Source organism: Leishmania panamensis (genome assembly GCF_000755165.1).
Source record: "Leishmania panamensis strain MHOM/PA/94/PSC-1 chromosome 24 sequence".
Lineage (NCBI taxonomy): Eukaryota > Euglenozoa > Kinetoplastea > Trypanosomatida > Trypanosomatidae > Leishmania > Leishmania panamensis.
This window is the reverse complement of record NC_025870.1, coordinates 695,591-718,211: the sequence shown is the minus strand read 5'-3', so window position 1 is coordinate 718,211 and position 22,621 is coordinate 695,591. Positions and strand designations below refer to the sequence as shown.

General features: G+C 58.6%; 8 protein-coding genes across 8 annotated transcripts, besides 2 other annotated features; all 8 read left to right on the top strand.

The window, feature by feature from the left end:
* Window positions 1-422: 422 nt before the first annotated feature.
* LPMP_241930 (hypothetical protein) lies at window positions 423-2,804 on the top strand (the record flags this gene model as incomplete). The annotated part of the gene is made up of 1 exon (XM_010701230.1): window positions 423-2,804. One exon carries the CDS (start codon window positions 423-425, stop codon window positions 2,802-2,804), a length of 2,382 nt encoding a protein of 793 aa, XP_010699532.1.
* A 931-nt stretch (window positions 2,805-3,735) lies between these two features.
* Window positions 3,736-4,833, top strand: LPMP_241920 (hypothetical protein; the record flags this gene model as incomplete). The annotated part of the gene is made up of 1 exon (XM_010701229.1): window positions 3,736-4,833. The coding sequence occupies one exon, from the start codon at window positions 3,736-3,738 to the stop codon at window positions 4,831-4,833; it is 1,098 nt and encodes a 365-aa protein (XP_010699531.1).
* Window positions 4,834-5,557: 724 nt separating this feature from the next.
* Window positions 5,558-6,082: a repeat region.
* A 460-nt stretch (window positions 6,083-6,542) lies between these two features.
* Window positions 6,543-8,588, top strand: LPMP_241910 (hypothetical protein; the record flags this gene model as incomplete). The annotated part of the gene is made up of 1 exon (XM_010701228.1): window positions 6,543-8,588. One exon carries the CDS (start codon window positions 6,543-6,545, stop codon window positions 8,586-8,588), a length of 2,046 nt encoding a protein of 681 aa, XP_010699530.1.
* Window positions 8,589-9,608: 1,020 nt separating this feature from the next.
* LPMP_241900 (hypothetical protein) lies at window positions 9,609-11,192 on the top strand (the record flags this gene model as incomplete). The annotated part of the gene is made up of 1 exon (XM_010701227.1): window positions 9,609-11,192. One exon carries the CDS (start codon window positions 9,609-9,611, stop codon window positions 11,190-11,192), a length of 1,584 nt encoding a protein of 527 aa, XP_010699529.1.
* A 292-nt stretch (window positions 11,193-11,484) lies between these two features.
* LPMP_241890 (hypothetical protein) lies at window positions 11,485-11,850 on the top strand (the record flags this gene model as incomplete). Its single annotated transcript, XM_010701226.1, has 1 exon — window positions 11,485-11,850. The coding sequence occupies one exon, from the start codon at window positions 11,485-11,487 to the stop codon at window positions 11,848-11,850; it is 366 nt and encodes a 121-aa protein (XP_010699528.1).
* Window positions 11,851-12,315: 465 nt separating this feature from the next.
* LPMP_241880 (hypothetical protein) lies at window positions 12,316-13,773 on the top strand (the record flags this gene model as incomplete). The annotated part of the gene is made up of 1 exon (XM_010701225.1): window positions 12,316-13,773. One exon carries the CDS (start codon window positions 12,316-12,318, stop codon window positions 13,771-13,773), a length of 1,458 nt encoding a protein of 485 aa, XP_010699527.1.
* A 522-nt stretch (window positions 13,774-14,295) lies between these two features.
* Window positions 14,296-16,764, top strand: LPMP_241870 (hypothetical protein; the record flags this gene model as incomplete). Its single annotated transcript, XM_010701224.1, has 1 exon — window positions 14,296-16,764. One exon carries the CDS (start codon window positions 14,296-14,298, stop codon window positions 16,762-16,764), a length of 2,469 nt encoding a protein of 822 aa, XP_010699526.1.
* Window positions 16,765-18,999: 2,235 nt separating this feature from the next.
* Window positions 19,000-20,721, top strand: CYC10 (cyclin 10; the record flags this gene model as incomplete). Its single annotated transcript, XM_010701223.1, has 1 exon — window positions 19,000-20,721. The coding sequence occupies one exon, from the start codon at window positions 19,000-19,002 to the stop codon at window positions 20,719-20,721; it is 1,722 nt and encodes a 573-aa protein (XP_010699525.1).
* Window positions 20,722-21,893: 1,172 nt separating this feature from the next.
* Window positions 21,894-22,386: a repeat region.
* Window positions 22,387-22,621: the final 235 nt, after the last annotated feature.

The window sequence follows — 22,621 nt, the reverse complement described above, 5'->3', positions numbered from 1 at the left end:
ATGTTTGTTTCCCGGTCCATTCTCCCTCCCTCCCTCTCTTCCCCACCTCCCTTGCCCTGGGCCTGCTCTTGTGGTCCACGGAGTGGAGAATCCCACCATGGGACGGAGAGAACGGGAGATCAGTCGCTGACCAGCACGTCAGTGCTCTACTCACTTCACTCGTAAAACATGAAAGATGCGCATGAGCGTTGCCACTAATCGTGTGTGTGTGTATGCCTGCGTGCATCTCATCTTCCTGCTGTAGCTCTCCCTCACACCCGCTTCCACCGCTGCTGTCGCTTCTCGCTCCTCTTCCTCTCTAGGTGGGCGCACAGACGTACCACCACATCCACGCACACGCACGGCACCGCTTCCTGCGAACAAGTCAGTGGCTGAAGTATTGGCGAGAGAGGGGAAAACACCGTATGTGTGTGCCATCGACCATGCGGTCCACCTCGGCGCTCTACCGCTACGCATGCGACGAGGAGGGTTGTGTCTCCCACAGTGAGCTGGTGAAGCTGTTTCACGGCATCGACGTGGCCCTCGACACGGCTGCCGATGGTGCCACAAACGCCGACGAGATGACGGCGGCACCGCCACCGCCGGCACTCACCGACAAGATGCTCCTGGCCTATGCCCCAAACCTGTGCTTTCCGACTCACCTTACACTGTCGCAGTCATACCTTGGCGACGCCGGGCTCGCGGCGCTCATGCGAGTGCTGCCGATTCTGCGGTGGGTGCGCGCCATAGAAGCGCGCGGCGTCGGCGCAGGACCTCGCACGATCGAGGCACTGAGCGCTGCTCTGACAGCGCACTTGGTGGAGGGCTGCGAGGAAGCCGCCGCATTGCCGACCGTGACGACAACGGGCGAGTCTGGGCGGGGAGCGGAGCCGCTAGCAGGCGGGCGGCTCCCCGCACTGGAGCTGGTGGACCTACGTGACAACGACGGCATCTACGCCCTCTCCGGCCAGCGGCTTCTCGCAGCCCTCCGCAAGCGGAACTTGATGCTGCGTGCCTGGTGTGCCGACCACTCCGGCGTGGGCCATGTCGTACCAGCGCTGGAGGTGCTCGTCAACCTTGACGCACTCCCACCATCCATGGCAGATGCACTGCATACGTGGAACGAGGAGGCCGCGAACAGAAAACATCAACTCGTGCTAGACCGCGAGATGCATCGATGGCAAGAACAAGTGAAGGTGTTCACAGTGCGCAGCGCCCTCAGCGAGGCAATGAAGTGCAGCGACAGCGATATGCCTAGCGCTTCCGTTACTGGGGCGGCGGCTGGGCAGCCTGTCGGCGAACACGTCATCTTCCGCTTGCCCTCCTTCGCCGACGGCACCTCGCAGATTGCACAGATGATATGCGAGGTAAACGCGTGCATGAACGACTTCCTGACCGCGTCGTGCTGCTTCAGCTCGACAAAGGAAGCAACGCAACAGCCCGCCCATATGTGCGACTCGTCATTGTATGTTCCTCCGCTACCCACCTCGAGTGGCGTGCGCGCTGCGTTGCAGGCGTGCGTCGACTTCGGCGCCGACACGCTCGCCATCCTGCCACACACCAACGCTGCCCTCTGGTACGTGGCACGTGTCTGGCAGCTGCAGAAAAAGGAGCAGCATGCATCGGCGCCCTCAAGTTGTGCCACCACCGCCGAGGATGTACAGCTAAACTACTGGGAGGTGAAAGCGAACGTCGCAGCCCTTCTGCGTGGTCTTCAGGCCAACCCAGCCCTCGAAGCGGAGATGGAGACGTCGACGCAGGCAGGTGGCATTGTGATTCAGCGCCACCTGTGCCGCCTGCGACAGCTGTACGTGCAGCTGGACGAGAACAGTGCGCCGCACGAAAACGAGCTCTGCACCGCGCGAGTGACAGGAGCGGGAGCAACACCGCTGGACGAAATGGTGGCCCTCTATTACCGAATCGTAGCCGCCCTCGTTGCTCGGCGCTTCTCCGAGGCCCATCTCCCCTCGATGCAAGCGTGCGAGCAGCGCATCTCGGACGTCACTGGATACGTGCTCAGCCACCTTCTTGTTGGCGAGGAGTCATCAGAGGCGCTGGAGGCGCGAATCCTGTGCCTCCGCAAGCACCTCGACAACTCGAGCGATCCGGTGACCACGCACGGCGGACAGTCCTCTAGCACTTCTGATGGTGACCACGACATGCGTGCACTGCCTCCGATCATGGCGCGGTGCCTGTATCACCTCCGGCGCCACCAAGCCGACGCGACAGCGTGGGCGGCGACGTACACGGGAACGGCTGTGGCTCCTCCACAGCTGTCGTCGACGACTGCGCCGACGACCGGGGCTGCCCCCATCCAGGCATTCCACTCTTGTCACTGCCCAGACGGGCTTCGACGCCACATGGACGAGTGCGTCGCACAAACTTCCAGTGCAGAGCTGTCGTCTATGTTTCTTTCGCTGCCGTGCACCTCCTGCAGCTACCACGCTCTGCAAGCTGCACAAACACACCTGCAAAGGGCAGGGGAGGGGTCGCAAGAGGAGTCTGAGCTGCGTGTGCGATGGACTATGTTGGCACCGGTGCGGCGAGCCCTCCCGCGTGAGCTGCGGATGTTCTTCTTAGACATGATGATTCGCCAGCGCAGTTTCTTGCGTGGTGGATGTGCATACCTTCCGTCGTTGGACTCCGTGACGGGTGTTGATGTGCCCCTGCCGAAGTGTATGGTGAGCTGGCTGGCATACACCGAGCACGAGCGCGAGAACTGGGTAAAGGTGCTCCGCGTGTTCGGCGAGTGGTATCGGCTGCGTTCCCTGGAGTCGTATGGAATCGCCGGGGCACGAGCGCTGCTGCACCAGCCGTCCGCGTAGCACTGCCACACGTGCACACGTTTATGGAGAAGAGATGCGAGCATATATTGTGTGTGACGGGCGCACTTGCACACAGCGCCACCTCATCTCTTCTCTACCGCCTGATGTACAGTCGATCCCCCCACGGCATATCTTCTTCACCCGCCTTTCTCTTCTTTGCATTTTCGTGTTTTGATATTGCCGCCTGTTGGGCGCGGCGTGCGTTTGTGCACCGACGTAGTGCTGCATCGGACACGCATCGCCCTGCGGCAGGGGGTGGTCACTCGGGTGCTCCCTTTCACGCCACCGCCGCGCCTGTGCTGGCGCGCGTCACGGCGGGTCAAGTCCGCCGTTCACCCAACAAGCACACGAATACACAAACGAGCTAAGGATGAAAAACACTGGAAGAGTGGCACCACCGTCTCTGACACGCATGTGTGTGGGGGGGGTTGTATGGCATCTTTGTTGGGGAGTCCGCATCCGTGACATGGGGCAACCCAGAGAAAGGAGGGGTTGCTACGGTGCGCAGACCCTGCGCATGCACGCCAGCACGCACAAGTCCTCCGCCGGTAGCGCCAACGCTCTCCGCACCGCTAAACGTCGAAACACGTCGCCTCTTTGCCCGCCTCCCTCCGTTACCGACCCCTCCCCTTTTCTTTTCGCGCTCCTTCGCTGCCCCTCACCACACACGCGCTCCCCCCCCCTCCTCTTCCCCCCTCCCCCTCCTCCCTTCAACTACGGCATCTCCAAACTGGCAAAACGCTCGGCGCGGCACACCCACACTCATAAACTGAATAGACAGGCAGTGACGCACGCGCCGCCGTGACTCAGAAGCGCACTTACACACGTACGTGTGCGTTTATGGATGCCCCTGTATGGGCATCTGCCGAGGGCGGTTCGCTCATTCTCGACCTCTTCCCTTGCTGCTCATTGTCGCCGCACAGGTGGTGAAATGCCGTGGTGGTCGGGAGAGCCGGTGGGCGGCAAGGCAGGTGCCGTGCCAGCGGATGCACAGACTACGCAGGACGTGCTTGCCGCCATCTTCGCACCGGCCAATTGCGCAATGGCGTCACCCAGAGCGTCTGTCGACGGCAATGACGTGAGAAGCACTGCTCTGTCGTCGAGCGCTGTGGACACAGTATCCGCCAAGGGTCGCTCATCAGCAGCGCCACCCGAAGAGACAACACTGTCGATCTTGATAAGTACCCAGGGCGGCGTGGATGCGAGCGAAAGCCCAGCTACGTGGTGGACGAGCCTCCGCAAGTGGCGGCCGTCCACGTCGATACCCTGCAGTGCCGGCGCATCCGCACCAGAGTTGGTGCTCTCCTCTACTACGACTAGCAGAAGCCCTAAGCGCACGGCGGAGAATGTAGACAAAGCAGCGGCTAGTGTCGCTAAGGCCACGGCTGCCGTATCGTGGGAGACATTCCCCAATTGCCCACTGGCTGGTTATGAGCTCACACGTCAAGGTTTGGTCGACAGGCTGACTAAGCCACCACACACCCTCACTGCGATGGAGCTACGGAGTTTGATCAAGGAGCTCACAGCTGTGGAGCAGCAGGCCAAGTACGACGTGGATCGGCAGTTTGGCAGCCACATCAGCAGTCGCGGCCTGCATGGGTTGGAGTTGGTCATCAGCCCAGCTCTCTTCCTCACCTCCATCTACCTGATGACATGGAAGGCGGCGCGGCTGTACCACAACGCGCTCCCGCAGAACTCCGTGTTGTTCACGCGAGTGCTCGCACTGCTGCGGCTCCGCATGGCGGTGGAGCAGAGGGAGCTCGTGGCGCAGCGACACCGACGGCTAATGCGAGCCACCAACGCACGGGTTAGCCTATCCTTCCTGAGCGGTGTCGGTCTCTTCGCGCTGGCATGGGTGTCACGGCCGCCAGCCAACGTTATGGAGGAGGCGCCTGATGTGCAGGGAGCGAAGGAGTTGATTGCCTACCAGCGTCACTTTCAGACGTCGTTGAAATGGTGCTGGTACGTCTACTACCACCACCCTGCCTACTCAACGAGTGGTGGAAGCGATAAAAGCAGCAGTAGGTAAGGCGAGCCGTCTCTGCCGTCTCTCTCTCTCTCTCTCTGTATGTATGACGAGCGGCCTACAACGAGAGGGAGACAACCACAGGAGAGGGCAAAGACCTGATAGCAGCGAGGGCTGATGACCGCTTGATCGGTGACTGCCTCCATCATCACAGACATACACGGCGTACACCACAAATGTGGTTGGAAAAAGCAGCAGAATCGAGACGAGCGGATTGCCACATGGTTGGGTGTAGTCGACACCTCCTGAGAGCGAGCGAAGGAATGCAAAGGAAGAGGGCAAAGTGGAGACACGGAGGGAAGACGACCGGCAGTGCTCAGCGGCTCTGGCCATTGTCTCTTTTTCTCCCTGTAGTGCTTCTCCTTTTCATGCCTGGGGACTTCTACCCACGCGTGCGCGTGGGGCAACGTCTGACTGCAGCTTCCAGCGTTGTAACATACATAGAGGCCAATGTGTGCCTTTCTTTTCCCCTCCTTTCGCCTTTAGCTGGGCCCAACCCTGCATCGTATTCCGCTCCCCTCCCCCCCTCCTTTTCCCTCCTCCATGGCCGCACAGACTCTTTGCTTCCACTCGACACAGACATCCCCGCAACGGCGTCACCGGTGGCGTATCGTCAAGACACCAGCACACATGCACAGAGGGTCTCGCATCCGCTCACCTTAAGCACAGTGTGTGTGCGCCTCCACGAACGTGTTGTTTGCTTGTTTCTCTTCCGCTCCCACAACCCCCTCAATGGCGGGGGGCACACCTCAGCCTACGGTATCCCAGTGCCCAGTAGCCCCCACTCAATCTGAGGAAGCCAGACAGCCCCCATAGCCCTGCCAATGCTGGAAGGTCGGTGCGACTCATCTCCACTGACGTCGGCGGTCAGGCCCTCGACGACGTGGCATCGGGGCAACCTGCAACCGGGAGCACGCTTGCCCCACCCCCGTAGGAGGGGCAGAGTGTCAGCGTGACTCGGGTGCATCTCGCCAGGCCCTGGCTGCCTACTGCTCTGGGGTGCCCACCCCTGAGCCACCCCGAGGGACGTGCCAGGTGGCGACCGGCGCACTGGGAACGGCTGCAGAGCGGGTAATGGGTAGCGTTTGAGGCAGACGCCGTGTCCCGATGGCCGAGTGGGAGCCTTGCTGCAGTGCGTGTGTCTACGACTGCCTCGCACCGCACGCGGTGGGTCTGTGACAGGGCTTGGCGCTGCAGGGTGGGGGTGGAGCTTCACCCCGCTGCTCTGTGGCAAAGAATGAATGCGCTGTAAGGGTTTAAAAAATGCTCCTACAACTGCGGCCTTTTACTGCGGTGGCCATCTTGCAACCAGCAATCCGCATGCCCCTCCCCTTTTCCCCCGCTCCTCAACCTGGACCCCCTCTTCTCTGCAGGATTACACATGCGTGCAGAGAAGAGGGGTGCGCGCACGGTATCTTCCCTTATTTCGTGGTGTACTGCCGTCATCATCAGCCTCCGCACTTCTCTCTCCCCACACGAGCGCATACTCATCGTTATTCCGTCTTTATCTGAGCCATTTGACTCGAAGAGTGAACGCGTCCGACTGCCCACCACATCGCGGAGAGAAAAGCTGCAGCCCAGTTCCTCATCCCAACCTCTTGCCATTCATGCGCACGTAAGATTGGCCTCTCCCCCAAAAAAAACATAGCGCACCCTGCGAAACAGTTTTGTCAGCCCTACCGTGTCCGAGCACGCGGCAGATCAATACTCAGATGAGTCACACCACATCGCCTTCACCGGCATCGCCGGAACACTCGACGATGCGCACCATCACCGTTGCCCTCTGCGCGAGCTCCAAGAAGTACCAGCAGTCCTTTGACGCGCTACGAGAGGCAGGGGAGCTGCACAATGAGCGCGTTCTCCGGCTGCAACAGCACTTGGCGGCGGGCCAAGCGTGTGGGGGCGATGCTAGCGGGGACGCAGGTGGCGCAAGCACAGCGGCGCAGCAGAAGGGCTGCCTCAGTCCCAACAACGGCAACCGCAGCATGACTTCGCGCACGAGGAGTCGAAGGGCAAGTCGCGCGACCTCCGACGTAGCCACAGCGCACTCTGCTCAGAGCTTCTGCACGGCAGTGGACTCGGCGTCCCATTCCATCTTGGACAACTGCCTCTTCCGCTTTCTCAACTTAAACTATGATGCCCAGTGGCACCGCATGGTCGTGTGTGACAGCGGAGATAGCACAGGAGTGGACCTACCCGCCGTCGTCGCGAATGAAGGGAGTAAGGCCAAGGCAGGGCGGATCCTGAGCGTAGATGAGCACGCGGTGACGGACGACGGGGTCAGAGGCAGGGCAGAACCATCCCAAGGCGCACTCACAGACACGGTGGATGTGGTGCTGCACAAGGTGGCGACGTTCGGCACTCCGTTTGCAGTCCACGCGCTTGAACGGTGGTGCAAATTTGCGCAGAAGCGGCGAAGCCGACAGTGCAGGGTGCCTCTCGTTGTGGTCGACCCCATCGAAAAGGTTCAGCTGCTCATGACGCGCAGTCTGCAGTGCAAGCTGCTGGACAGCATGGGTGACGACAAGCAACCCGTCGCGCTGACACCGCGCACGTTCATGTGGGAGCGACCGTCCAGTGTACCTTTTCGCCGCACCGGGGGCACGAGCGGATCAAGCGTAGCCACCCCGCTTGGTATCCACTCTTTCACATTTATGGACGACGAGGAGGCGCGCGCGAACGGGACGGCGGCGGAACGCTGGTGGATTGCGAAACCGAACAAGAGTACTGGCCCCGCCTTCACACATCATCTGGTGATGTGGCTCACACGCGATGCGGATGTGACGGTGCCGACAGCCGTGAAGGCCGCCCTCCCGACCGAGGCTCGTCGCTTCATTATACAGGAGCTCTATGTGTACGCGCTCCCAGTGGTGCTGAAGGTGTACTGTGTCGGTTCACATATGAGCGTGAAGGTGAATCCCACCGTGAACCTGCTGGCCCACCTGTGGGAGCACACGCGCGGGTCGACAGCGGTAGACGTGCCAGTGACGATCGACTCCCAAGACAAGGTGTTCTTCTCGGACGTCGCCAGCGGCTCCACTGCCAGCTCACGGCATACGTCGTCCACCGCATCGCTTACAGAGCTGCCCCAGGGTATGTCAAGGAGCAGCACAAGCGCGGAACAGCTGTCGACTCCATGGGAGTCGATGATTGCGCCAGCGGACAGGTGGGACGCCTTCTTTGCCCCAGGCACTCCTGCCCACACCGCCATCAGCAAACTGGCGCAGAACCTCTCTGGTTACGCCGGCATTGGTCTCTCCCTGTATGGTTTCGATCTCGTGCTCGTACCACAGCATCTCGCACACACGTACCAACGCAAGGGCGCGCGCGGCATTGGACGCACCGAAGGTGCCACCGTGCGGTACGATGGGGTGGCGTCCTCATCGTCGAAGGTGGCCCACCGCAGCGCTGACACACCGGAACTGACGCCGCGGCCCTCTGCTAACCACAGCATGCACACCTCACCTGGAGCGGGCGCCTCAGCGCCGCCAACTCTGGTGCCGCAACCGTTTCACGCCAGCGACATGTTTGACCGCATCTCTGGCGCGCCGACGTCGCTCTTGCTGGACAGCATCCCTGTAGTCATCGATGTGAACTACTTCCCTGGTTACAAGGGAATCGCCGAAGCGAACCAGCACATGCTGGAGCTGATTGCTCTCAAGACTCTGCACGTGCAGAATGACTCATCTAACAGGATGTGGCCCGCCGACGCCGCGGCTGGGAAGTATGCTAAGAAGCGGCACTGCTCGATAATGTAGCGCAGGCACCGCCGCATTGCGAGCGGACAGAGAAATATAATAGCTGACAGCGGGGCGTCTCCGGGTTGACCCGCGGTACAGGCGCTGTCACAGTGGTCGTGGCGTCTTTGGCGATGATGGCGTGCCGTGTTCTACACGGGTGTATGTAAGCGGGTGCACTACGTTGGTCTCTCGGCGGTTTGCCTTTGTGTGTGTGTGTGTGTGTGTTCGCGTTCACAACGACGCATCTTGCCGCTGGCTCTGGGGCCTCCCGCCACCATCCTTGGCGCACACACACACACACACACACGGGCTCGGCACCCTCCCCCCCCCTCCTCTTTACATGCAGCCGTGCGCTCGGCTACGAAGACGACATCCATTCACACGAAAAACTGAATGGACGAGCGACATTGGCGACTCGCCCGCCTCTCCCCTAACCAAATGTAAGAACGAGAGGGAGAGGTGAGGGGCACTGAGGAAGGGGCCCTCGCCTGGTCGCACCGCACGTGCTTCGTTCTCTGCTCTGGGGAACACACACCTGCAGAGGCCGTACCTCTCAAGTAAGCAGCAGTGACAGCACTCGGATTACACAAGCTCACCCAGATTCCTCTCCGTGCTGTTTTACCTCTTTTCCCTCATTCCTGTCCCTTACCGCTTTGCACAAAGCCACACGACGGCAGACTCGAGCCCCACACGACGAGAACGAGACTGCCCAAACCACCAACAAGTATATGCTTCGCCACCCGGTGAACGAGCCTCCCTCTCTCTGTCTCTGAGTCTGAGTCGAGTGCTCCCTTCACGCGCGTACGTCTCTCTCATAGAACAACGTCGCCGCCAATTCCCCCGTCCCCACCTCACCTCATAGACACCCTGTGCGTTGTGGCGTGAAGCGTGCTTGCGGCGAGGGACACGATACATTGACCGCCACGCAGAACAGACGCCATACTCATAGAAGCCTGCGCCGGCAATTGATTCTTCTTGCTGTAACCCTTTGTCGCTTTCAAGCTGCCGCTACGTGAACTCGCGCAAGCAAAGGCCAAGATGGCGGAGAGCACCGTTCTGACGCCACCGAGTGCGCGCCACACCGTGTCGCCCCGAGACCGTAGTCCGCTCGCAACCGGCATTTCCACCCTCTCGTCCCCGACGGAGCACGCCATAGAAGTGGACGGCCCTACCACACCGCCGTCGCCACTGCACGCACCGCCGCAGGAAACACAAGCGAGCGTCACGGAGAAGCTCAGTGGCGACGAGGTCGAGAGGTGGTGCGGTGACCGAGAGCCGCCCTCCCATGGGTACGTCGCGTCGTCGTCGCCTGGCACGAATGCGCATCTACCCATCTCGCCCCCACCACCTGTGCGAGACGAGGGACACGCGCACATCACCGCCGCTGACTATGCCGATCGGCAGCGACTCCTGTACCACATCACCTACCTGAGCACCCAACTGCAACGCGCGCAGCTGCAAGTAGAAGACCTCACACGAACCGTCTGTGTGCTGCGTGGTGCGGTAGGTGACCCCGCCGCAGCCACGGCTATCAAGGTCGCCATAAAGGAGGACGCCACGTCGGCCGCAGTGCTGGCCGCGAGGGAAGAGAAAGACGTGCACGCTGCCCTGCAGGCAACCCTGGCAATCTTTGACCCTGTGATTGCCCAGACCCAGATCTACCGTCTCGACGATGCGCTGGCGCAGGTCGGGTTGCTACGCGAGGCGGAACTGGCCCAGCTGCGCAAAGCGAACGCGGCACTGCAGGACCACCGCACGCTCGCCAGCCGCCTCTCTGAAGAGGTGGCGCAGCTGCGCAGCAAAACGGCAGCGTTAGAGCAGCAGAAGCAGCGCGCAGAGACGCATCTAGCCGCGGCTGTCCTCGAAGTCGAGCAGCTCCGCTACGAGGAACGACGACTCAACAATCGCGTGGTAGGCCTAGAGGAGCTTGCGCAAGACGGCACGTGGATGAGCGACGTGCGCGTCGTCAGGGCAGCCGCGGCGTCGACGCAGTCGAGCGTCTCTCCGTCGCTGCCGCTTGTTCAGCTCGAATGCGAGGAACAGTTGGCACGGCAGTCGCTGCTGCTTGACGTCTTCTGGGACCCCGTGCTCATCGCCTTCGACGCGGGCTTGACATGGCTCTTCGATAGCGCCGCACTGCAAGCTCGAGGCTCCGTTGCGCAAGAACAACCGGCGGCCCCAGACAGGGCCAAGGCTGTCGCGGACGAGCGTGACCTCATCTCACTGGCGCAAGCCGGCATCCTCGTCGAGACGCCGGCGCTTCCGACAGATGCAGACCTACTTCTCTTGCAACGTCAGCAGGAGGAAGTAACGCAGCTGCGCACGAGAGCGCAGCTGCTGCAGGAGCGCAATCGCGTAGGACAGCTTGAAAACGAGCGCCTCCAGTTCCTATATGAAGGCGAGGTGCGGCGCAACGAGCGCATGGCGAAAGACCACGCGGCACAGCTGCAGCAGGCCTACGACGAAGTGGTGCGCGACCGGCAGTACATTATGAACAAGCTCAAGCAGGAAGTCGAGGATCAAATTCGACTCGCCTACGAAGACGGCAGGGCGCACGAGAAAAGCAGAGCTAGAAGCCGACGCTCGCAGAAGGCGCTTCGCGCCGGTAATGCCGTCCTGTGACGCGCGCCCCGCACAGACGCAAACAAAACACGAACACCCCGCGCTGCGCGCCTTCCCATGTTTTTTTCTGCGCGCGCCCCTTGGCGGCCGTGGTCTGTTTGGCCCCCCGGGCACGGTTCTGCCGCCGCCCCCTCCTCCCCCGCGCACGGGCCGGGGGCCCCCCCCCGCCTGCCTCCGCGGGCCGCCAGGCGATACCCCCCTCGAGAACCCCCCCACGCCATCCACCCCTCCCCAAACCCCGATGACGCAACGCCTGCGCGCCCGCGACCCCTCCCGGCAACACGGAGAAAACATGGCGCTTCCGATCGCGGCTGGCATTCTTGCCGGGTGCGGGTTCTACTATATTTCCCGTGTCGCCCCACGAATCGCGCAGCGGGTCTCCGCTTCTGGTGCGCAAAGTGCCCCTTCGCGTTTTCTAAACAGCGCCAAGCAATATCACAAGTTTGAGTGCGGATTCCAGTCCCCCATGACGGAGTACGAAGCCTACCTGCTTCTCGGATTCAAGGAGAGCGAGGCAGACGCCATTTTTCACCGCCCGCCACCCGAGGAGGTGAAGAAGCGATACCGGAACATGATGAAGGTCTTTCACAGCGATGCTAGTGGAACACCCTACATCGCGACAAAGCTGAACGAGGCGAAAGACCTTCTCATCAAATGAAGCTGCGCCTTGGGATGGATTGTTGAGTACCTCCCAAGGTGGGTCAGTTTACAGGGCAAACGCCATCAGCTTCATTGTGCATTTTTGCTGGTGCTCGCGGCGCCACTCTGGTCATTCTAGCTGGAAGCTTCCTCTTTGTACTCGTTGCTTTGCACTCGCGCTGATCGTTTACCACATTTACTCTTATGAGGACCACAAAATAGTGTAACTCAAAAAGCGACGAAGAGGACGCTGGTTCAGCGCGGCCCGACCCACCTTCCATTCTCTACACAAACTCTCAAGTGCGCAGGGTAATCCGCATGGCTTGGCTGCTCCCCTAATCTTATTATTGGTCCTCTTTACCCCCTTGTTCTCTTCCATCACGTTTTTCCCATATGGTTTGCGTGCTTTGTTGCATTAAGGTCCATGTATCACTGTAATACAGTGGCTTTGTAGCCCAGCTCTCATATTTTTCTGTACATCCACATGGAATCCGATTATACTATTATTGCCGATGCAGCAAAAGAGCTTGACCAAATCCTGGATTCTGGCGCGGTCCTATACCTGCAGAGCATCAGAACACCTGGTGCACAACCAGTCAAGGCGGCATTGGGTTTCTCTCTGCAGCCGCTGGAGGAGAACCGAGTAGCTTGTTTGGTTGAGACTTCCTGCGTAGCAGCGAGCACTACAATGTGTATTGACTTTCCCGTTCTAGTGGACAGATGCGTTGTCACTGCCATGAGGTCTTTTTTTGTAGACTCTTTTCAAAGAGCAAAAAGTGCGCTACCACAAGTCACCAAGGCTGCCAATCAAGCACCAGACAGTCTTGACGACACTCCGCATGTGACACGAGCAATGCTTAGCAACTTGCACCCCAGTGTTGTCGCTTTAGCATGGGCATGCATCCCTCAGCACGACATTTTTGTGTCGTTTCGTCGACGCTGGCTGCGTGAAAAATGCTTTGCCACAGAGGACACGGTAAGTAACTCTCAAAAGCTGTATTGCGTGATGAAAGAGTTTGTTCTCTTAGATCTTTTCTTAAGTCTTTTCCCAAAGCTCAAGTCGCTGTGGGAGCACCGACAATGGCTCTGCTACAACATGTGCAGCTGCGGACTTCTCATCGACAACCTCAAATACGTGGATGAAACGACCTTGCCGATTCTCCAATTTGAGGCACAAGACGACCAGTCGTTTTTTATGGCCGCACATAATCATCCGATGAACTACAACGCTTGGCAATATCGCCGGCTTAGATTTCGAACCCTACACGTAAACATGTCAAAAGCCGGCGCAAGATGGGATTGTGCATCTGTTGCTATTCAAATGGATTGCGAGCAAGTCATTCGATTTATCAGAGAGCATAACGGTGATAGCTCAGCTGCCTCCTATCTGCTATTTCTTCTCTACGAGCAAGACGCCCTCGACACAAAGGGTGATGCATGTCTCTGCGGGACAGAGACACTAATGAAAAGTCCTCACCAAGTTGGCGGTGAACCGCACCGGCGCTACTCTGAGGAGCAGCTAAACACCGACAAAAAGGACGAGAGCAGAAAGTGCGCCAGCGAGTGCAGCCCAATAGCCGCACTCGCTCCAGCTATGTGGAAAAGTCTTATGGCAATCACTCAAACGGAAATCCGACGGCATAGCGAGAAAGGACATGAGTGCATTTGGCACCTTCGCCTGGGGTTGATTCAATGGGCATGTATGCGATCGCCACAGAGCAGAGTGCTTTCACTATGGAGTGCCGAGGATGAGCTGAGGTGGACCTCCACGTACGCTAGATTACACCTCACAGAGGGCGAGGATGCGCTTTTATCTCCGGTGTCGGCTCTTCCTTACGCGTGGTCAGAATCATCTGGCTCATCTGCGTGGACTTCTTTCAGCGCATCTCGCTACGGCTACCAGCTCGCTTCAATTCTCCGTAATACGTTACCTTGTGAATAGCTTTAAGCTGCCAAGAATACTTCCATTCCCGTTGTTGTCATTTGTCGCTCTCTGAAAACAACGCTTCCTTCGGATTACTGTTACCCCATCTGCTGAGCTCTGAACAAACAAACAGAAATAAAAAAAATTCAGTATTGTTAAACCCTTGAAAAGTCTTGGCTGAACTCGGACTTTCTACTATGCTACTTACTATGCATCAGTTGTTTCGAGACTGCTCCCTCCTGGTTGCACACGCGCACTAGCAAATCGATGCCCCCGTTGTATCGCTACTTTCTTTCTCTCCTTCGCTCTCTTTTTCTTGGCGCTATTATTAGCTGTCAGAAATTAAAAAGTTTTTTGCTGTTGCTTGCGCAACTTTGGTATTCTTGTCGTCTTCTCGCCGTTGTTTAGCTGGATGGTACGCTCTACTACTACTTTTCAGTGCCTTTTGTATTAATTTGGCACCCCTAGCACTTCCGATTCCTTCTCGCTGGTGCGATCACCCATTTATTGCTGCTTTCCAGTGCATTCCCTATCGTAAGCATGTGCGACGAGGCATTTATTCTTCAAGCAGATGGGCGGGAGCACATTTCCGATGTGCGCTTTGTCAGCTCCTTACCACATGATCCGTTGGCTGTCCTCACAGCGTCGCGCGACAACACAGCCAAGTTATCCACTATTCCGACCTCAGGGGATACCGTGGTAGGTGGTCTAACCTTCATTGGTCATACTGCCTTTGTCAACTATGTTCTCTTTCATCCTGGCATGGAGCTTCTGGACCACGAAGCGTGCATTGTCACTGGATCAAATGATAAGCACGTAGCTCTGTGGAACGCTGAATCGTCAGCGGTAGAAGCCGTGTTGGATGGGCACAACAGTGGCACCTGTTGTGGAGCCATCATCTACTTTACTCCCGGAAGTGTCGACACAGAGGTGGAGGATGCGCTTGCTGGCGACATTATTTCTGGCGATTGGAGCGGTACAGTCCTTATTTTCGATCACAAAAGTGGACGACCGAAACAACTCTACAACAAGCACAGCACAGCCATTCGTGGCGTGGCGCAGCTGACAAACACCTCAGCAGTCGTGACTGGCTCTGGTGATAAGATGGTTCATGCCTGGGATGCGTTGACCGGAAAGACCATACAGATTTTCTCTGGCCACCAGGATGTTGTGCAGTGCATTTGTGCGGTCGATAGTACCCGCTTTGCGTCGGCAGGAAACGATTGTACAGTTCAATTGTGGAGCATCGGCACCGAAGGCCCCCTCCAAGTAATGCACGGCCATGACTCACTAATCTACTCTATCAGCTGGTCTCCGGCTCTATCGGAGCTGTACACTGCCTCAGAGGACCACACAGTGCGGGTATGGCGTTCCAGTGGCGCTGCTAGTAAGTTATCCACTGTGCAAGTCATTCAGCATCCCTGCGTCGTGTGGAGTGTGGCGCCGACATCAGACGGCAGGCTGCTCTCTGGTGGCTCAGATCACACTGTGCGCGTATGGACCCGTAATTACGAGCACATGGCGTCTATAGAGAAGCTGGAAGCCTTAGAGACGGCCGTCTCCTCCCAGACTATGGATGTCAAAATCGCCAAATCCAGCTGCTCTGCTGCCGCCAGTGGCGGCCTCAATCTGGAATCAATGCCCTTCACTCACGAGATTGTGCAGCGTCGCGGCACCCTAGAGGGGGAGCGCCTCTTTGCCCGCAACGAAAAGGGCGAGGTGGAGTTGTATGTGTGGAATGTCAGTCGCTGGGAGAAGATCGGCGTTGTAGTAGCAGGGACAGACGCTCAGCGCTACACAGGTACTTCGGAGCAGCAGCGCGAGAAGCACTTTTACAAGGGACAATCTTACGACTATCTCTTCGATGTGAATGTTGAGGGTCGCATGCTGAAGCTGCCCTACAATATGGGCGACAGTGTTGTAGAAACGGCAAAGCGCTTTATCCAGGACCACGCTGGCGTCGTTGCGCAGGACTCGCAGGAAGAGATACAAAACTTTCTTATGGCCCATGTCTCACCAGAAGATCTCTTGCGTATTCCGGGCTTGGAGAGTACTAGACGAGCCTCCTCTAGTGGCACTACAGCAACGGCCCCTCTGTCACCACCGGCGTCACCAGCAGAAGCCGAGCGTCTCCTTCCTGCGTGGGAAGCGCCGCAGCTATTCGACACCTTCAACGCTGCAGCTGCACAAACGAAAGTGAACGCGCTCCTACCGGGACACACACAGTTCCACTACACCGTTGAGGCGGTGTCGCCGAACCCCAGTGACCCATCCGTCACGTGCTCAGATCTTCTCAGCCTGTACGCCGCACTACCGGCTGGGTCTCGCTTTCCCGCAACGGACGCACTGCGCTACCTGCTCACCGTCACCGTTGATAGGCCCGATATTGTGGGGGAGACACTGGCCAAGCTGGCGACCATCTGGGGCTCTCAAGCACAACCCCCGCAGCTCCCAACTTCGGCGGCCGAGTGGATGGTTGCCCTGCGACTGGCCGCGTCCGTGTTTGGGCGTTTGTGCGACGCGCGTGTGCAAGCGCCGACCATGACCGGAGACGCACAGGAAATGCTGGTGTGGTTGGCGGCGTCACTGCCGTCCATGACGAAGCTGATCACAAGTGACACGCCCGCTAGCATGCGCACCAACTGCCGAGCCGCTACGGCTGCACTCCTCCGCAACGTAACGGTGGCCCTGCGCTCCCCAGGGTCGAGCCTAGCGACAGCGGGGCCGGTGAGTCTTGCCGAGCGGCTGGCCGTCGCTGTTGTGCAGCAGAGCGCCGTTTTGTTTGTAGTGGAACGCAATGACTCGCCAGTAGTGCGCGACAGCCTGCGCTCGCTACGGTCACTCTTGCTGCCCACCTCACCGTCGCCGCCTGCGTGGCGCGCTGCCGTAGTGGCTCAGATGCTCAGCTCGTTGACGTCCTCGTTGAAGGGGATTGCCACCGGCGCTTGCGTCGAGGGCCAGCCGACGGCTGTGTGGCTGTTAGCTCAAGTTGGCTGCCCAGTCGTCTGAGAAAAAAAGGAAAGGGGTCGCTCGATTTTCGTATACGTGTGTGTTTGCGTCAGCACTTATCACGCTGAGTTTTCTTTGCTCTGTTATTCGACTCCCTCCGTCGTTCTTATATGTGTGGTGGTGTGAGCAAGTGTGCTCACGCACCCACACCCAGCAAGACAAGCCCCTAACGAAGAGTAAGCAACGAGTGTGCAGTAGTGGAACCGACACATCAAGTCCCCGCGGCTAGTATGATACATGCGCTGAAGCTCCCGACGCCCCGCCCCCTCTCGGCGGACTGACGGACGCGGAGAACAGCGTGGGGTGACGCATCGAGAGAAAGTGAAAAGGACTGTATTCCGGGCGTAGTGGCGCACATGTCAATTCTCTCGCTCATCATGCGCCTCCTACGCTTAGGATAGAGTCGTGGATAGTGCCATTTCAGCGGCGAGAGATGTACATGCAAATGTGTGTATGTGTTGCCATCAGTGGCTAACCCTCTCCATCTCCATCTCCTCCTCCTCCTCATTTGCTTCCCTGGGGTGGCCTCACTGTGCATATTTTTGGGACGGGGGGACTCCATCACTGCGTCTGCCCTTCACACACACGCATGTACGCACGCCTCCGCCCTACTGCGTCCCCTCCCCCCCCCCATTGTTCTCTCCCACACGCGCATTCGTGTACGTGCGGATTCGCAATATACGCATGTATTTTTTTTTTCCGGCTTTCTGTTTGTTTTGTTTCTCTACGTCCTCGTCATCGGCCCCCCCCTCTCCCCGACCGTCTCACAAACATAAATGGCTGCCGCGTGTCAGTCCCGTACAGTGCCCCCATTGATGTGAATGCTATAGCTTTTCTTTGTGTAGCATCCCTCCCCGCTTTCGCTCTCTCTCTCTCTCTTTCCTTTACCTTTTTTCACTTTCTCTTTGTCCTCGCTGTGTTTCGCACCTCTTGGTTCTGCTGCCGCTTTACTGTTCGCATCCCACACCGACTTACCGACCCCATCGAGAACCGCTTCTCACCCACACATCACTTTCTCCCCACCCCCACCTGTCTATCCCTGTTCTTTGTGGATCTCTTGACTCCTTGTAGCAAGTCACCACTCGCTATCTCCCCTTCCACCGCCTACACCAGCACACACACACGCACCCTCTCCCAGCCCCTTAACAACACCACCATCACTGCGCGTACGTCTTGCCTGTTGTGCTTTGTGTCGTGCACTCTCTGCCCCGTTTGTACTGCCCCCTCTCCCTGCTCTGTTGTTTTGGTTTCGTTTTTTTTTTCCCACACCTTTTCTCCCTCCTCACGCGTTGCATCGCAATCGAGCATCGCTCTTCCTGCGTGCCTGTGTGCCAGCAGCGGTGCCTTGTTACTGTCACGCTGCTTTCAGGCCTTGTAGCCCGGCAGGAGAAGACGCACGCTCTCTCCCAGCCACCTTTTCCCTTCCTCCCCACCCCCTAAACCCCTCTCTCCCCAGACACCACACACGCATTGGCGCGTCCTTACTGGCTTCCATTTTTCTGTCAAGGGTCCAGTAATACCCTTGGAGCTTGAAGCAATCGCTCAGCAACACGCTTGCGCACACGCAAAACCCCTCTTGGTACCACCACCACCGCCACCCTCCGTAGGACTGGAGCAGTGCCTCCTCCTCCTCCTCTGTCTTTCTTTTTGCGTGGGTGGTGTGTGTGCCGGCATCTTTTCGATCGAGCCCCCTTCCCTTTCCCACCCTCTCCCAGCAAGCAGTGAGCATCGCTCTTCTTCTCGGATGGGTGGGGAGAAGTGGGGTTGTGTTTTTGCTCTCCGTGGATCATCTTGTTTTTGCTTTCCCTTCTTCTTCTTCGGCACTATACGATGAGCGCACTGGAGACTGTGGGGCAGAACGGGCGCAGCCACACCACAGACGCAAACAGCCATATCGGCAGCAGCCATGCCGAGGATGGGAGCACGTCTAGAGTCCACTACCCATCGCGACTCTCCCCTTCTGCGTCTCCACTCGGTGAGGATGAAGTAGAGAAGCCGCTCATCTGTCACTTTTTTCGAAAACAACCTCCCCTGCAGACTGGCTCAGCGGGATGCAACGAGAGCAACAGTGGTCTGCACACGTCCGTCAACGGTGGTTCGGCTGGCGTGGGCGGCTGCTACTGCGCCCGTGGGCAAGAAGAGGCTGCATCCAGCCCCACCGTGAAGACGAGCAGCGCGGGCGCGACAGCGTTGAGTTTGTCCACCACACCAGCGCTGCCGCCCTTTCCGTCCATAATGGGCGAGCCGGTCGACCTCTTTCCACTTACACCGTCCGTGACAATGCCAAAGCGGCACAGCAAGCGCTCGGGACGCTTGCTGAACGAGTCCGAGACAATGCAAGAGAAACACGGGCGGGAGTACCGATTTCTTGTTCCATGGCTGGCGTACGCAATTGACTGCACCATTGCGACGCATGAGGTTCTGCGGCAGAGGCACAGGCTACCAGCGCACGTGTCATTACCAACCTCGCCCTCAGAAAAGGAGCTGAACGGCGCAGCCAACGCAGAGTGCTCGCCTCCACGGTGCGCCAACGGCAAAGCGACTCTGCCGAGCCCGCAGGCGGAGCTCAACGCTTTCTCCACCCGTGAGGTTCCAGCCATCTCCGTTCACGACTACCTCAAGCGTATCGTCAAGTACACCTACGTCTCTCCGTCAGTGCTGGTGTGCGCGTGCCTCTACCTGGACCGACTGCTCTGCATGCATGAATGCATGCTCCTGCACCCGTACAACGTGTTCAAGCTCTTCCTCACGTCAACCAGAATGGCGAGTAAAATCATGGACACGCGAACGCTGAACAACCGCGACTTCTCCGTCGTCGGTGGGGTCACGAACGACGACCTCAATGCGCTGGAATTCATCATGGTGGAACTGCTGCAGAACCGACTCTACTTCTCACGCAACACCTTCGATGAGTACTGCCGCTCGCTCCGCCTACAGGCGGCCCACTTGGGTGATGAAGCAAGCGACTGGGGCACCGAGACAAGCATGGAGATGCCACCCGAGACCCGCTCCGGTGTGCAGCACCAGCCGACGCGGCCATTCCTCGCACGCTGCAACGGCAGCAACACACGTAGCCGTCGATCCAGCAGTGTTTCGCAGAACGAGTACAGTATGTCGGCCGCCTCGCAAAGCGGCGTGTCACCGCTGCGGTCAGCGTCACGTCCAGCCTTTCCGCCGAGCGCGTCGACAGCGCGCTCCATATCAGTAGACACGGAGTCGCTTGGCCCGGCCCGCGCACCTGCGTCACGCGGAGGGTCAGCGTCCGTTTCCGCCCGGCGTCACCCTCTCGGTACGTCACATTCACCAGCACTGCCACATGTGCCGCATGCAGCTGCAAACGGTGGCTCCTCGCCTGCGCTTGGTGCCATGGGAGACCTATCCGGACGCGGTGTCAGTGGCGAGGAAGTGCTTCGCGTAGCAGTGCACACCAACAACATCTACCAAAACGGCAACGGGGCGTGGACAGGCCAGACCCCGCCGAACTCGGCGATAGTGCCAGTGACGGTGGAGGAAAAAGTCGATGATCGAGCGCGTAGCATTTCACTCTCCGCCCCTCGCTGTGGTGCCGCGTCCTCCCTGGATGCCACCGGCCGTCCAAGCCGCCTTCTGGCGGCGAGCACCGGCACAGCAGCAGGTCTTTGCACAACGGCACTCAACGCTATCCGCGGTGGCTGCGACACCTCTTCCACCGCTTCTACTGCCCCGACTTACAACGGGACGACCACCAGCAGCAGTCGGGGAATAACTACCAGTACTGAAGACTTCGGATCTGGGTCAATGATGACGAGCTACGGCGATCGCACACCGACTCGACGAGCCTTTGCCTACACGATACGCGAGGGGGTAGCGCTGCCGCCAGTGGTGCGCAGCGGACGCAGCGAGCGATCTTCGAACATAATGGGTAGCGCTGTGCAAGGTCAGCGTTTACCGCTACCTCCAGATCAGCCTCGTATGTAGGTAATGCGCCTATCCCCTCCCTGATGCACCCACCCACACACACACCTCTGTGTGCATATTTCTCTCTTTCTGCGTGGCACGACCTCTATTTCGGAGCGTGTGTGTATCCTCTGCTACTGCTGCTGCTGCTGTTGTTGGGACGGCGTTCGTTTGTGTGTTTTCGAACTTTTCTTTTTCACTTAGATCCCCTCTCGTTTTTCTCGCTATTGTGTGTGTGTGAGCGCGCGCGTGTGTGTGTGCCGGTGTGAAGCTGTTTGTGCGTCTGTATTGTCTCTTCTGCTCGGCTACGGTTGCCAGTGGTAGTGGTGGAGATGGTGCAAGTAAATTAGTGACTTCTCTTTCCTTGCTGCTGCTGCTGTTGTTGTTTGTTGTGAATGGCAGTAGTGCAGATCTTATTCATCTCTTTATACTTTTCCTTGCCTCTTCCGACCTTCCTCCACCCTCCCCCACTTTGTCGCCCTTCTCTTCCTCTCAGTCCCATATAAGAGCCTGGAAGTTCAGTGAGGGAGGTAAGGAAGAGAAGTGCGTTTGTGGGTGCTGTTTTGGGGTGATTGTAGAGCCTCAACCACACACACACACACACGAATGCCCTTCTTGATATACGCATCCATCCCTCGCTCTCATTTTGTGTATTTTCTTGCTCACCCCCACTCCTCTTTGCCTCTCTCACCCTCAAACCCCATCATCCCCCTCGCTTGCCACTCGCATCTCTTCCTTCTTTCATATTACCTCTCTTCTTTGGTTTCGGTTCTCACTATTTCGGTCCTGTCGCGTCGAGCTGCTGTCTATCAACACACAACCACCTCCTTTGCTGTGGTGGGGGCGGGGGAAATGAGGTGGAGGGGTGACTTCATCCCGCACTGGGTGTGCGTATGTTCGTTTTGTTTTTCTACCCTTCTGAGTGATGTGCAGCGCTCCTCCACCTCCTCCCCCCACCCTCCCTCTTCGCTTTCCCTCGTATTTTCCGACTTGCCATTTCGTAAGTGCGTCTGCTCGCTCGTTGTGGAGAGAGAGAGAGAGACGGTGGCCAGAGAGGGGAGAAGAGTTGAGGCGCTTGAAAACAAGGCTTCATGCTCTAGCGCCTGTGGAAAGGAGAGGACAACCCAAGGCAGCCAGCGCATTCCGTGTCTTCTTCCTTTTATTTTTCGCATTAGCTGGGGTGTACTGACGGCGGGGAGCATCTCAGTGCGCGGCATGAGGGCCCAGCGCCAACTCAGTGCGAGGAAGCCAGACAGCCCCCATAGCCCTGCCAATGCTGGAAGGTCGGTGCGACTCATCTCCACTGACGTCGGCGGTCAGGCCCTCGACGACGTGGCATCGGGGCGACCTGCAACCGGGAGCACGCTTGCCCCACCCCCATAGGAGGGGCAGAGTGTCAGCGGGACTCGGGTGCATCTCGCCAGGCCCTGGCTGCCTACTGCTGTGGGGTGCCCACCCCTGAGCCACCCCGAGGGACGTGCCAGGTGGCGACCGGCGCACTGGGAGCGGCTGCAGAGCGGGTAATGGGTAGCGTTTGAGGCAGGTGCCGTGTCCCGATGGCCGAGTGGGCGCCTTGCTGCAGTGCGTGTGTCTACGACTGCCTCGCACCGCACGCGGTGGGTCTGTGACAGGGCTGCGGGGTGGGGGTGAAGTGGCGTTTCACGGCAGAATGGACGCGTTGGGAAATGATAGATTTAGTCGAGGTGTGTAGCCGTGTGTATGTGTGTGTGTGTGCTACCTGACAATGAAGGGGGGAGGGGGTCACTCCATCCTCCTCTTCTCCCCGCTTCCGTAGTTAAACTTTTGCTTGCTTGTTGATTCTCTGGCACTTACCCATCACATGAGCTCCCCACTTGGAACACACAGATACACACTCCTGCTTCCACCTGCCTCTCTTTCGATGACTTCTTATCTTCCGTTG